General features: G+C 38.1%; 1 protein-coding gene across 7 annotated transcripts in view; it reads right to left on the bottom strand.

Annotated features, from left to right (window-relative positions):
- IBTK (inhibitor of Bruton tyrosine kinase) overlaps positions 1-16,112 on the bottom strand; it is a 63,920-nt gene that overhangs the window by 45,112 nt on the left and 2,696 nt on the right. For all 7 annotated transcript variants that reach the window (XR_014227543.1, XR_014227544.1, XR_014227545.1 and 4 more), the window contains exons 2-7: positions 9,690-10,357; positions 6,211-6,307; positions 4,684-4,808; positions 3,569-3,679; positions 2,154-2,324; positions 869-986 (exon numbers count right to left, since the gene is read on the bottom strand). Coding sequence is in view for 2 of the 7 variants with exons in the window: in XM_082305372.1 (XP_082161498.1) it covers positions 869-986; positions 2,154-2,324; positions 3,569-3,679; positions 4,684-4,808; positions 6,211-6,307; positions 9,690-10,013 (946 nt within the window). In the remaining 5 variants the exon portion in view is untranslated. The remainder of the gene's footprint in view (positions 1-868; positions 987-2,153; positions 2,325-3,568; positions 3,680-4,683; positions 4,809-6,210; positions 6,308-9,689; positions 10,358-16,112) is intronic.

The following is a 16,112-nucleotide window of genomic DNA, read 5'->3' as shown; positions in this document are numbered from 1 at the left end:
AAAGACAAGTTTTTTCACATACCTTTGCCATCTTAAATAGGAACACAAAAAAGTGTCTGAACCTGATGCCAGAACTGATGCAGATTAACTGTAAGTACCAGAGCTAGCTAACAGTTTTGTTTGCACACAGATACAGAATTGCAGAAATTCAAATCCAAACCAATATTGCAATACCTGTTTATTAAAAAAGACAAAAGCAATTAAAATATCCCATTCATACAACAAATCAAGAAGTTCACTAGCTGGTAATACATTTTTATTAGGTTCTTTCTTGACTTCAGAGTAATACTGAATTAAGTGAAGATTCTGGTAATGGCACTGTTCAAAAAAATTCTAGATACGGGCACACATTTCAGTTTAAAAAGTTAGTATGGAAAAAGTTATCAGTAGCATGTTTACAGTGCATGGTGAAAGGAGGACATAGACAGGAGAGCTGAATGCTAGTTTATAATTTATTAAGGTCAGTACCAGCCAGACTGATGGGTGGAGACAAGCATGCCTTGGGGTAATTTGTAACACAACAAAATTCTGTTTCCTGAAAGTCCTCAGTAGCAGGACCACATAAGATACAGAGAAGGTGAAAGAATTATAAGGAATTTAAATAACAGAGCTAAGTCTGACTAGCTCCCATCATCTCAAAATGTGAAAGTGACTGGCAGTAATGAAAAATATTCTTCAAAAGAAGTGTGAAGGGATGATGTCATCAGACTGTTTTTAAAAAAAAAAAAAAAAAAAAAAAAAGGAGAGAGAAAGAGAGAGAGCAGAGAAAGCTTTAACCAGGCTTCTGTTGTAAGAAGCAGATGACAGCTTTAGTACGAATAACATCTTTTAATGGCTGGGTTTTACTTTCAGAATGCTTCTACCTTACCTAGTTGGCCGCCATTCAGCCCCATGGTATACACTGCTTCCTTAGTCCATAGCACTGTATGGAATCTGCCTGCAGCCACTCCAATCACCATTCTACCTTTCAGGTTTTTTGCCTGAACCTAAGCACAAACCCAAAGCACATCTTAATATTAAGCAGCAACAGGTGAATTTCACATGTACAAACTTCTGACAACATTAAACTCCTAAAGGCATTAAGAATGACGCACTGGTATCAATCCACATACAGTCTAATAAGTCAGGATTATTTCAGAAGTTTGTCAAGTGGGGCAGTATTGCATTACTGACAAAAAGAAGTAAACTTTTTGCATTATCTAATCAGAACTAGAATCAAATCTCCTTAAGCTGTCTTCACATGTAAGATGTTGAACAAGATTGCACGGTACATGTATAAGACAGCCAAAGAAGACTCAGGTGCTGCTAAAGTGTCAGCTAAAAAGTTTCAGCTTTTAAGTCCTAACACCCTAAACACACTGCAGAACACTATAGTACTAATTCCACACTTCAAATTTAACTTTATTTTCCAGATCAAGATGATCAAGATCAAAGCAAATACTGTGGATACACAGCTATCATTACACTATTGAAGAGCATCCCATTGGACCCCAAAACACTATCCTGTTACCCTTTGGCCAATTATTCTTTCCTACTTTTATAACACTGGTAGTGCAATGTTGTTCTACTCCGGATAAAGCTTCCTTTCAATAAAAGCTAATGTAACTCTTATTTACTTAAAAAAAAAAAAAAAAAAAAAAGAAATTAGAAGTTATAGATTGAGCATAGAAATATAGTCAAGTTGCTGATGCCCATACCCTCTCCTCACTGCCACTGTTCTTCCCAAAGCACCATGACTCCAGAATCAACTGTGCTTCCAGCAAAGGACACAACCATCAAACCCTGAGATCCATCATCCAGTGATTCAAAAGGAGTAAAGAGCGTGAATCTCAAGTAATACATACCTATTACTTTTACATCATTTCAGCTACAGAACAATTTGGGGAAGAAAACGGTTTTGGCAACTGTACCTTGTATCATCGTACTACAAGCTTTAGTACAGTTCAGGTCACAAACTAAGACTTTTATCAGGACACAAGTAAGTATTTAAGATTGAGATGTATGATAACACAGAATCAAGATTTTATCTGAACTCACATTCAACTTTATTGTCCTGAAAAAGTTTAAAAAGTTATTTCCACAATCTTCACATTTTATTTTCTGTTAAAAAACAAACTAACAAACAACTGAGCTTTGACTGATGTTATTTTTACCTGTCTAGGAACGTTGCAATTAGTAGGAGGAGGAAGAATACCCAATTGATGGAAAGTATTTAAACCAAATGTGTAAACATATCCATCTTCTGTTAAAACAACAGTATGATCCTTAGCTGCAGCTATCTGAGAGCACTGATGGCCAGCTAAGCCTTCAACGAGTCTTGGAACCTGAATAAGGAGGAAAAAAAAAAATAAAAAAAAATAAAAAAAATTGATATTAACCAGTGGCCATCGATGAAACAAAGTTACACCAACAGATAGTCATGATCAAATAGTGAACTACAGATGAAAATGCATTTGAACATACAATACACTCCTCAACGTAGTTACCACATCCAATGCACTAAGACAAACTACTTTCATTTGAAATGCATCCTCTGCTATCAGGGGAGGTGACTTTTAAACTACCTGCTGTGAAATTAGGTTGGAAACTATATCTTCAGGACAGCTGGACAAATATTAACTCTTTCGTTTTTCTTTTTAAATTACCATGAGCGATAAAGATTTCTCCCTTTCTCCAAAACACAGGATAATCCTAAGAAAATTCCACAGAATAAGGAAGCCATTCGGTATCTTTAACTCTTATGCATTCTAACGTGCATTCTCCTTTATTCAACTGGCTAACACCCTAGTTTCAAAACAGCAATTTGCAAAAAATTCTAATTTCATAGAATTGCATTTTTTTAAAAAATGCACTAAAAATTGAGCTCCAGTCTTCACTATAACATCTAGCAACATAATACCAAGTTCTACCAGATACTTGATATTAGAAATTTAAAAAAAGTATTGTGCTGCAAGCTAAACGCATGCTACCAGGTAGCATGCACAGGATAAGATACTGAAGTCTAAGAATTGTATTGTCATCATATCTTAGTCTTCTCAAATTTTGTTTTTGCATATTGCAACAACGTACTAATCAAATGAAAATGGTAGGTGAGTTTTCACTTAAGGGCTGTGCAAGTCTAGTAAGAAGTAACCCTACCATCACTTCTCATACCACTACAGCTCCACAGTACTGCTGTTTCCTTTGTGCCAGCCCTGACACTCATCAGGCGGCATCACAAACCTACTGAAGAAGCCAGCCCAGCCAAAAACCATTTGCTTCCATTTATCTGGCATCAGCTAGCCTTTAAAACAACTAGGACATAACACAGAAGTTTGACCGCAGTACTTAGCTATCTTGAATTAAAATTTACTCAAATGCACATTCTTCTACTCCCCACCATCTCATTAGTAGTACTGGAGAGGTTTTTTGCTGTTATTTGGTGGGGAGCAAGGGGGTTTGTTTGAAATCAACAGCAAACTGGTTTTGAAAGTACACTCACAGAAACTCTAATTCACTTTTTAGACTTCCTGTTTGAAATGAAAGAAATATTATGATAGACTACATAAGATAGCATAAGATAGCATACCAGGCATGTTTGTTCATCACCATGACCCAAGCGTCCTCCTTGTCCATGCCCACATGTATAAACTTGACCTTTGTGGGAAAGGAACACAGAGTGGAATTTGCAGAGTACCACCTGAAAGAAAAAGGGCAAAAAAGGGGTAGGGAGGATGCGGTATAGGACAAATTAGTTTTCTTGGATAATCTGAAAACACCTGTCCAAGCTACTTTGTGAAGAAGTTCAGCTTTAATAAAGATCTGTTTGTGAAAATATGAGTAAGATACTAGTACTAAAGCACAGGACTGCCAAATCAAGTCACAAGGAACACAAAATATTTGCTTTACATTTATTAGGTACTGTCTTAACCTACTTGAAGAGACCTACAGTTTGTATTTATTAAAATAAGTTCAAGCATGGCCTTACAGGCTAACAGAAGCTCAAAAGATTGAGTTTTAAGGGCAACAATACTGCCTCAGAAGAGCTGAAGGAAATATGTTAAGACTGCAAAACAGATTGTCTGCCCTGAATGCTTGTTCAAGTTGTACTTTAAACTTTCAAACATTCTTCAACTGAAGTCCCAAGAAGTTACTAGGAACAAAACTACTGTTACAGGAAGAGTGCTTAACAGCATATGTTGCTTTCAAAACAAGAATTTTAATTCAACATGTATCAAACGGATTCATTGTCCCACTTCAGTTCATTACAGGAGTTGCACAAGAGGTCAGAAACTCGAAACAGTTACAGAAGTATCATGCTTCTGAATTTATTTAATGATATACAAGCCATATATCCAAGGTAAAGAATATCAAAAAACATTCTCCCCACCAAAATAGAGAACAATGATTTAACTGAGGGTGATCGGGGAGGGGGGAAGCAGCAAGAATATAATACAGCAGGCCTACTCGAGTACTCCTGAGCTGCTCTAAGATGTTTCCCAGATCAATGGAAACTGCTTGCTGAGAAATAACTAGGAAGAAAGAGAGGGGAAACAAAAACAAACACAACAAAAAACCCACAGACCCAACTTTTTTTTTTTTATGTGAATTTTCAGAACCTGATAACATCTTTGATAGTTGTTCCCCCACACGCCCCCCTCCAAGTTCACTAAGAAACGTGCCTATGTAATACTTTCAGAATACCTGTTTGATATACACGCCATTCCGAGGAAAAAGGTCCACTAATTCAGGATGATGTTTACCCTGTTGACCACCATGACCCAAAGTAAAATTTATATTGTTTCCCCAGGTGTAGACTTCTGTGGGATCTGCAATGAAAAAGAATTTTCTCTGCAGCTTGTAAATTTACCAGTCTCATGCATGACGACTTTGAAAATATCTCCTGCTGTTTCTATTTAAAATTTGAAGAGGAAAGCTGTTTTTTACCTAAAATTGAACATTTAAAAGTTTTATTCTTATGAGAAATAAGGTGCTATGACAAAGTATTTTAACATCAATGTACTGAAGATGATCAACATTACTTATATATATTTTCCAGTTGCAGGATATGAAAGCATTCCTCAGCAGCAAATTTACTTATGTTTTCAGAAGACAACTACTAGTACCTTAGTCTATACATGCTTTGTTTCAATTTAGTAAAAAGCCTTTCCCCAAAAAAGGTTATGCTGTCATGTATGAAAACGATAAACACTTTCAAATCAGAGGTTTGGCCAAAAACTAACATTTTATATTTTTTAAATAACCTCTCAGCTACAATGATATCTGAACACCATTTTCTGATCAGTAAGAAACTGAAATCAATGTATATTTGATCATGTTGAGCTACTACTAAAAAGATTAAATAATTTTAACATATTTTACAAGGTAAAATTAAAAATAACCAAAACTCAGGATTTGTGTAACCAAAAATACTTAAATTGACTGGAGACAAGCTGAAAAGAACAACCTTCACTGTGCAACAAGACTGAACTTGGGGACATGGAGAAAAGGGCAAAGAAGGGGGGGAGAAAAGTATAAAACAGCATAAAAATAAATAAAATGCCCTAGAAAAACTACTCCCCTGTCAAAGAAAAACTTCTGTGCTCAGAGTTATTCTTACATACTCATTTCCTATTTGCAGAAAGTGTATTTAGAGTGACTGTAACTAGTTTATATCAAGCTACCTTGACTAAAAATATTTTGCAGATTCAAGAACATATTCCCCCTCTTTTCACAAAAGGCACAGAAGTGATGTAAACTATCAAATTCAAAGACACTGAAGTCTCTCTGATAATCAGAATTGAGATAAAAGAGAAAAAAAAACAGAATAGTTGACACTGAAAGGCACCTCTGGAGCTCATCTAGTCCAACACCTCTGCTCAAGCAGGGTCAGCTAGAGCAGGCTGCCCAGGACCTTGTTCTCTCAGGTTTTGAGTATCTCCAACACTGGAATCTCCACAGCTTCTTTGGGTTACATATTATATCACTTGCCCCTTTTTTTTTTTTTCACCTCTAAGTCAGTCATTATTCCTTCATTTTTGCTACACATGTGCATCTTGTGCCTACTGCCAAGATTCTGCACCTGCTGTCTCATGACATTAGCGACTCCACATCTTCAGATATCTCATAACTTATACAGCCCTAATTAGAAACAGAAAATATTGTCTACACTGGTACATTGTTGAAACATCTGTCCTTGTAAAAGACAATTTAAGCTACTTGATTTCCTACCGGTTTTCTTGAAGACCACATGGACTGGCCTATCTTTCATCACAAGATCCAGGGCTGATAAGCCTTCTTTATCCTGAACATACAGACTAACACCATGCTGAAAGAGAAGGAGAGGAAGGGAAGAGAAAAATAAAGTTTAATTTTAACTTCACAGCTTTAAGTATGCCAGGTAAACGTTTAAGAAGCTAAACAAATCTTTAATTGAATTTTAATATTGATAAAAGAAAATCTTCAGATTCTTCCAAGTAAATTGTAAGCAGATTTGAAAAAAACAGTGCAGTTCTGCTCAACTACGTATACATCATGTTGATCTAATAACTGGGATTTTATTGTATGAATACTGATTGAGCAATAAGATGTAACCAGGGAAACACAAAGGAAACACACTTGAAGATAAAGGACTAGGAAGGGCAAGTATTTACCAAAAATGCATTTACCAGCTTTGAAGAAGATATTTTCTTAGATCGACATGTTTACAGAATCAGTTTTGACAAGCTGGAGAAGTGAGAAGATCAAAAAAGCCTACTATAGCTTTGAAAACAAGCAGGGAACAGTGGTTCACAGTAGCTGAGAAAGGGCAAGAGGACACAGTCAGACAAGACAGCAGCAAGCAAGCTTCAGAAGCACAGAACATGAACAGGTCATTGCTTTAGAACTTTGAGGGAGGTAGATATTCTCTGTAAATACCATTTTCTCAATACAAAAAAGCGCTGCTACACCAGCATTGGTTTTAAGGAAGTCAAGTGTCATCAATCAGATCACTGAAGGGAAGAACTGCAGATGTCCCCAAGCAGAACACAATGGATAATACGGCTGTACCTATGTACCAGAGCTCATGGCTAATATAAAAGAAAACCTTACAGAATTTCACACTTAAGAGATAAACACATGAAATACAAAAATCAAGGGAGCACAATCCATTCAAGCATGACAAAAGGACAGCTAGCCAAATCTGCAGTAGGGATTTTAACCTCTAACTTCAATTCAGAAAAACACTAGCCAGAAAAACAACACACATTCTCCAAATTATAAAGGCAACACTACTAGCAACAGTGCTGGTATTAATTCACTACATGACAGAAAGACCAACCTATTTTTATGACTTAACAGGTAGCTGGATATTCTTCTCTTTGGCAGCTGCATAGGTCATGTACAAGCAGAAGAGAGGCTGCAGTGATATTCACGTAGACTGAATTTGTAAGAACAAATCCCAATTGCCGAGTGGCAAAACTTGTAGTTAGATACAGTCTGAGAAGAAGCAATGACTGCCTCCAGCCCACAACTGAAGTCTGTCATCCACACTAGCTGAGTACCCCAGGGGTTGATACTGGGGCCAGCACTGTTTAACATCTTCACTAACAACCTGGATGACAGCGCAGAGTGCACCCTCAGCAAGGCTGATGATGATACAAGACCAGGAGGAGTGGCTGATAATCCAGAGGGTTGTGCTGACATTCAGGGGGACTTTGACAGGCTGGAGCAATGGGCTGAGGGGAACCTCATGAAGTTCAACAAAGGGAAATGCAAATCCTGGCCCTCGGGAGGAACAGCCCAGTGTACCAATACAGCTGGAGGCTGACTGGCTGGAAAGCAGCTTGCCACAAAAGGACCTGGGGCTCCTGGTGGACAACCAGTTGGCCACAAGCCAGCAATGTGTCCTTCCAGCTAAGAATGGTGAAAGCATCCAGGGCTGCATGAGGGAGTGTTGCCAAAAGGCATTACTCAGCACTGGCAAGCCACAACTGGAGTGCTGGGTTCAGGTCTGCACTCCCCAGTATAAGGCAGACATGGACCTACAGGAGCAAGTCCAGCAAAAGACCATGAAAACAATGACTGAGACATCTGACATACAAGGAGAGGCTGAGAGTGCTGGGATGCTTAGCCTAGAGAAGGTTCGGGGGGTGGGGGAGGCCCTGTCTTATTGACGTGTATAATAAATACTCGATTGGAGGCAGGGGGTGGGGATCCCAGTGATATCCACTGGCAGGACAAGTAGCAATGGGCACAAATTGAAATATAAGAAATGCTGTTTAAACCTAAAAACCATTTTTACTGGACTAGTATTAAAACATTGGAACAGAGATGTTCCATCCCTGGAAACATTCAAAATCCAACTGGACACAGTCCTGGGCAAGCTGCTCTAGCTGACCTTGCTTGAGCATGGGAGTTAGACTAGACAGTCTTCAGAGACCTCCTTCTAGCTCAGCTTTTTCTTAATGCTATTTTATAATCTCTTCCTGTTGTTGCTATAATACCTTTCTATAATGCAGTACAGCAGAGAGACTTCAGTTAAGGAACTGGGAGGCAGAGCACTCTCCATGGGCTGTTTCATTCTGCTTCTTAGAGGAGCATCAGCAGAGCTAGCTATCAGAAAAACATCACTCTTATGCAACTGACAGAAAAGTAAAGTATGTGTGGGGAAACCTTTACAGGCCTCCTGTAAGCAAATACCAAAGACACAGATACACACACGCACCAGAGGACTGAATACTTTTTCATACATCACATACACAGATTCCAGTTTTCTCGAGAACAGAATCTTGTACAATTCTCACACAAACACCTACTTCTGTGAAGTTTAATGAAAATCTCCTCACTGTGTAAGGGTACAGCACATGAAATCCATATTTAACAGTTACCAGACCATCAAGAATTAAAAGCTACTGGATCCATAACCATTTTGCTTAAACTGCTTGTTGAAAGTAGTGTTTAATGCTTACAAATGGCTAGCCACTGCAATTTAAAAAGGCTGAACTCAAAATGGAAAATTCTCTGCCTTAAAAGGTTTGCTTCTAAGTAACCCTGAACCACAAATATTTCATTTTCTTCACGTGGTTAAAGGGACCCTGAACATCTCAACCATATGTAGCTCTCCCCCTTTGCTGTACTTATGACAGGAGGAACAGAAGAGCAATCGAAAAATATATACAACTTTCTAAGTGGTAGGGAAGAAACAGCAATTGCAAGAAAGTAACGAGGGGGACTGAGCAAAAGTCCTGGTTAAAATATGAATGAAATGGGGATTCACTTAATAAAATGCTCCATATCTTGAAGTGCTTCTCTCTCAAATACAAGATTCATTTCTAATTATAACTCCATTTAAGCTTTTATTATTTTATGTTCTCTAAAAACACTAATTGGTATAAGTACCGCAGAGTCTATTTTTAGAGTATCTTTAGCCTGATCATCCTCCACTTTTAAGATCCTGACCCTGATATCATCCACACAAACCAGTCTTCAGGGAAGTCCACGGTTAATCAGGGATCCTTACTCAGTGATGATTTCTGCATGGGCAAGGGCAAACATCTTTTATGAACACAGAGACCACTTTCAAGTAAACCAATGTAGTATGATCTAAATGCAGTATTAAGACAACCCTCAAGAGGCTTTCAGGCAAGTTTAAAAACCCACTTTCACATAACAAATACAACTTTAAAAAATTCAGATACCAAGGAAAACTACAGTTGTAAATCACTCACCTTCAGTAATGACAAAACACAATCAATGTATCCATAAAATATACTTCTGTGCAAAGCTGTCCATCCAGACTCTTTGTCTTTTGCCAAGAGGTCTACTCCTTTGGTCTCAGCCAACCAGTCTAGCACACCTTTTTTGCCACAAGATGAAGCAAGATGTATAACGTTTCTACCAAAGGCATCCTTTATAGTTGCAGCATTGTAGCAGTAAGAAGAGAGAAAGGCCTTGATCTGGCCTTCACTTCCTCTGGTTACCACAGAAATAACATCCAAAGCATGCTGTAGAGATCGACACTTTGAAGTGCAGTCTGGCATGAGAGAACTCATCTTCACTTCTGAAGCTGCTCCTCTCCTTAAGGGGAACAACCCTTAGGTGTATCAAGGCACTCCAATTCAGTACACAACACAGTGCCTTAGAAAACTTGTAATTCCAAAGATGTAAATCCAGTTTTATTGAGCTGCCATTAGAAATCTTTGTACTGCTATGTTTGGCACTTGATCCAAATAAATATTTATAAATATATATTTTTAGAAGTCTTATTTCACCATCTTATATAACAAATAGTCTTGTCCATAGAAAATTCCAAAAGTGAACTACCTCAAGTGTGGAGAGGGGGATTCCCCCTCCACACTACCTTATTCTTCTAAAACTCCATAATTGCAAGGGAGACCTGAAAGAGAACAAACCAGAACACATTAGTCAACAAAAATTCTTTTCCCCAGCCACTGTACCAATTTAAATGCATATCAAACTAACGCTTGCAAGTACAAGAGCAATATGGCAAGGGTTAACTGACCTGCCCCATGCCATCTGAGCTTATACTCAGGAATTCAGTCAGTTTAAAAAGGCATGACTCCATTCCCCACCCCAGCCTCCAAATGCACCTCCTCCCTTTCTTTGACATAAATCTTTGAGGCTACAGAGTGAACTGGATCAAAAAAAAAGTCATCGGAAGAGAAAAAAAATGTTTGCTTTCCCAGCCTTAGAGTCCTTAGGACCCTCATAGTTTACTGTCTAATTACATCATTACTTTGTGATCAGAGAGCAAGGACTGAACTAGACGACTGCTCAGGGGGGGGGAGGAACAAACACCCACCCACCAAAAAATCTCCACAGCTGTTGAGTAGATCTTGGCTAACAGAAGTTTTGTCAGTCACACCCAGAAGGAGGGAGCGACCACCACGGTTTCCCTTAGGTACTGCAAAAAAGGGACTTTTTCTTAACTTTCTCTTCCCTGGCCTGAATGCCTACCCATCTCCCTACTAGGTCTCTGCTGCAGAATCAACAGGAAGGCTCCTCTCCACCACTCCCAGAGCTGCTGACAACTGTGAGAGGCAGGATGGCAACAGAGCAAAGAAAAAAAAACTTGTGCAAGAGCTGTGAATTCAGACTGTTAGCACGCATGCAGGGCAAAGGCCTAAAGCTCCTGAAATAGGCAGGAAGAAATTAAGGCCTAGGTTGGAAGGGATAAGGGAGGAAGAAGGAAAAGGAGGCAAAGATACAAATACTTGTTCATGAAAATATATTCACAGTCTGGTGCATATGGCATTTCTGCTTATCTGTGCACGCTTATCTTTAGCATATCCATCTTTCTCTGGCATCCACTTTCTCAAAAGTAAAGAAGGCCTGACAGAAGCACTCACCTAGCCTATTAAATGTATGCAGTTATCTTTAAAAGGGTTACAGTATAAGAAATGCAGACAGCAGTATAAAAATCACACATAAAACCATCCAAAACAGAAGTGAACTATAGACATCACTGATACACTGCATAATTTAATGCGAACTGCTATTCAGTCCCAAAAAACTTCACGCTTCAATCTTTTCAAGCATAAGTTGCAAACTGAGTGAAGTAGTATTCAATCGCGTTAAACTCCCTGATGCTTGCTTGCTATACAAACTGTAGTTTAAAGTTGTTCTACCAATGAGTAAAATATTCCAAAAGAAGTTGGACAATGCTACCATGAAAGATGAATAAATAAGACTAAATGTTAGCAAATCCTTGGGGGGAAAAAAAAAACAAACCAAGCAAACAAACAAAAACTGCTATCTTTCCAGCTCAGCAGTCATTATACATGTAACCATGTGCACACCTCCCTCCCCCAAACCCCCCCCCCCCCCAGCCTGTTGATCTTAGCTTCCAATGCTTAGCTTTTCAGGCACTGAATGCATAACCTTATTTTGTTAATGTCTCTATCTGCAAAGACATGTCAGGGAAAGATTACTTTGTTTGGAAGAGAAAACAGAAATCCCAGTTGTCCTTCCATTTTAAGAATTATCATCAAGATTACCACCAAGTTGAAAGCAATCAGTTTAGAGCAAACACTAGTAATGGAATCTGAACTTTCAAGAAAAAAAAAAAAATTCTAATCCAAGAGTATTCATTTAAACATCTCACGATAAAGCCTTCGACAATTATTTTTCCACCACATTCAGAGGGGATTAAATACTTGGAATGGAAATCTACAGCTCAAAGTTGTTCAGTATGTACCTTCAAAACAATTTCACACAGCAGGCACATGAAAAACAAAAAAGCAGTTTTTATTCATTACAATTTAGTCCCTCATCCCTGTCCAGGAGTAACATTCAGAAATATTTCAGAAACAAAATTGACCACAACTCTTTAGCTTACATTTGTCACAGCAAGCTTGAGTTCACTCTACAGGGCATTTTACAACCAACATACAAACTTCTGCAGTAACACAAGAAGTTTAACATATACCTGTGGGGAGTCTTCTCCTTTCACCTTCTCTAAAGCCTCAGACTATAAAGAAAAGCGAAGCATTGTTGCAAGCTTGGAAAAAAGCTCTAGTTTCGAGAATGGAGCCTGATCTGCTACTCCAAGGAATCAACGCGTGACAGGTGACTGCTATCAGCAGACTCAGATTGCCAGTGCATCAAACACTCTTCTAAACAGTAATAATTTTTAAAAAATACATATTTGGAGATCTACAGTAAAAACATCAGAAGCGCTATTATCCTCAAACCAATTTGTCACATTTCGTCAATATGCCACTAGGCAACAAAGTTTTGCTGTGGAAGAAGTATGACTTTTACGTATGTCTTGTAAAGTATATCTTAAATATAATTCATTGTTAAGACACTGCTATTAGTGCTACAAAGAAAGAAAATTAAAAATAAAAAGAAGAAAGAAAAATTACTCAGAGGAGTCATAAAATAAAGTTGACTAATCTGTTAGGTAAACTGGTATGAAATGGCACCACCATTCAAGGAAGCAGCACTGCCATACCCCATGCCATACCTTCCCTTGTGCAGTACACACCTATTTAAGCCTCTGAATTGCATGAGAAAATGATTCAGAAGAAAGTAAACCCTGGTTCCAAAGAAACCTGTGCCATTACAAGAAAGGAACAGAGAGGCCAGAGAAAAACTTCTTTAAAGCACCTGAGCTCTAGCCTCACCAAACACGAAAATACTGTGAACAAACCACACGTTAAAAGAATACAAAGTCTGCTATTAGATAGAAATAAAACCCTGCATACCTCACACTAACTTCATTACGGTGACATTTACTGCAGCTATGTGAAATCTGACTCTGCTGAATTATTTCTCTGTAAGTCATTCTAACCCAGCCCTCCTTTACTACAAACATTACAACACTAGATACTATATTAGTACATTGATATATACACCTTGAGTTTCGAGACAGAAGGCTGTAGATCAAGTTTTCACCCCTTCACAATAAAGACTGGCACACCAATAACACACACTATTGTGTTATTACAACATCTGAAAAGGCTTAATAATCAGATCGGACTATTTTTAAATACAAAGTAGGTCCTTAAGTGAAACCTTAAAACTTTAAAATTGTGAATTGATGCTCCCATCTATGTGAAAACCTTGTGATTGCTGTCCAAATGCTTACTTCTAGCATACAGAGTTCCAGCTGAGCTCAGTACCCAAAACAAGCACAAAATAGGAACAGCACCAGCATTTTTTAAATTTTAATGTCTAGAATACAGTGCCCTTTTGATTATATGTCTCTGCTTTTATTTGCAGATATTTCTGTAGGTTTCTCAGCACTAATCATATTCCTGTTATAATACCAGTGTCTTCTTAATGCTGTAATTATTGAAACAGATAAATAGGTAAATAAGATTATCATCTTTTAAGCATTTTTATGATACAATAGGTATCATTTGGAATGCAAATTCTTTTTAAAAACTGATTCCTAATTAACATTTTCATGATAGAAAAATGTCACAAAAATGGAGGAATCGGAGCAGTATTCAGAGTATCCCAAAGACGTTTTATTTCAGTAGCAAGTGGGTTTCTAAATTTTCCCTTAGAGACATGAGCTACTTATTATACCTGTTCACAGCCCAAGAAAATTTGAAAGATTACAATCAACTTGGAAGCAATTCCTAAGTAGCAAGAAAGTGTTTCTAGTATCTTGCCTCCTGGAAGTGAGTAGGTAGAGCCCTCTCACTCAGCTCTTCCCCTCAGAGAGGGCAAAGCACCACCACACAACAGCTGTCAGACACCCTCCAAGGAGGAGTGCGTCAAATGTGTCATCTGATCTTATGGAGTCAGAACTCCCACAGCTGAAAAAGAAGTGCTCTACCTACTGTGGTTGTCTCAAAAATCTGTTTCTTTCAGGTCACTACAATGAGGCGGAGATTTAGCACTTTTTTGGCCAAAAAGTCTGAAATCAAAGCTGTCATACCTCTCTTGAGTATGAAATTAACTAAGGTTCTACACATCTGTAAAACTAAGCTAACAAATACCTCAATGACCTAGGATGATGATGGTAGATTTCATTTCCTGCAAACAGCAGAGGACAGATGTGAAATCTGGAGGTTCTGTTCAATCATTGGGAAAAATTAACAGAGTTGGTAGAAGCTTCCTACTGTGGAGTTCCAGAAATCTCTCTGCGTATCAGAGCTGCTTATAAGGGTCTTCTGGTGGGTTAGTGGTCTTCAAGTCCAAGGGTTCTGTTTACCTGTTTTTGTAATCCAAGATGCTTCCCAGAACAGATTAAAAAATATATAATCAGTTGTATTCTGGTAATATGAAATCTCACAAAAATTAAGCCAGAAGAGATGATGATACCAAGGCAGCTTTAGGACCCCCTACTACGTGTCTGTTTCTTAGTCACTATCTTTCAGAAGACAAACCCAGTGAAGGCAGAGCATATTCAGCACAAATTTTTGTGATGCCTAGAACACTGACATTTAGCACAGAGGCATCACAAGCTACTGGATGAAGGAAAACACCAGACTGCTCGTTTCCACATCTGTAGGATCATGTTCTCCATCAACACATTTCCAATTTTCTTTTTTTCTAGAAAGTACTTCCACAGAGGTAGTGTGCGCTTCGCTCAAAGGTACAGGGGTGCTATCAGAAGAGAAACAGCAACCAATCCTTACTACACAGTTGGACGCCAGAAACATGTATTGAAACTGCCGATCTAGGAGGCACACATTTGATACTAGAATTCTTACCTGTGGTCTTTCAGATTCTTCCTGATGAAAGCCTATACTCAGTATTAGATCTAGCAAAATCTAGCTAACATGGATGTGGATACCAGTACCAAGGCAGTGGCTAGTAGCTGTTGTTGTGGGTTTTTTTCATCTTAATAGAGACAATGGTCTCGCATAGAAGTGAAAGAGAAAACAGAAGAGATTCAGCTAGTTAGAATTCAGTACCACTTGAAGACAGATTGCTGGTTTTGCATCTTCCATGTGCACTACATTAAAGTAACTCTATTGTCAAATTAGTGACACGGCCTTGAAACCTAGCTTTACCCTGCTTTACTATGAACATATTACATATTTCTCAAGACTTTATTTGATCTTTAAATTAGCATAACCTCATTCCATTCATTGTTTTTCTGTTGGGTGGTTGTTTTTGTTGTTGGTTTTGGTTTTTTTTTTTTTCAGTGGCACTGATTTTTTTCTAAATAGCAGTTGCATCTAGGATGCACTTGGTGAAAAACTACATAGTATTTGGCTCTCCTAAAATGGAACCAAATAATGGCTTCTATTTTCCATGTAAAAGAAGCCTAGAGTTTTCCTTGTCAATCCTAATACCCCTCCTTTAAAAAAAAAATAGTGTAAATAACATGACTTTTCAAAGGGTGCAAAATTAATTTGCTCTTCATTTTGATAGTAAGTTCCTAAATGAAGAGAGATATGACTGGCAATATCATACACTTGGGAAGGTTAAGACCACCCTTATAAGGGTATTGCGACTTCTTAAAAGATTTCTGGGGTGGAGTGGAAGGGGAGCTTCAGAAGAGGGTTGTTTTTTAAACAAGCATGCTGACATTTAATAATATTCTCCAAGTTGGTCCATTCACACTTGTTTCATAACATCACAAAAGACCTGTAACCACAACAGCATGGAAATCCTGAAAATATTTGTACCCAAAACAAACTTCACCATGTAGACAGCTTCATTAG

This window comes from Platalea leucorodia (genome assembly GCF_965183815.1).
Source record: "Platalea leucorodia genome assembly, chromosome: 3".
Lineage (NCBI taxonomy): Eukaryota > Metazoa > Chordata > Aves > Pelecaniformes > Threskiornithidae > Platalea > Platalea leucorodia.
The sequence above is the reverse complement of the archived record's forward strand: the minus strand, read 5'-3'. Positions and strand labels throughout refer to the sequence as shown.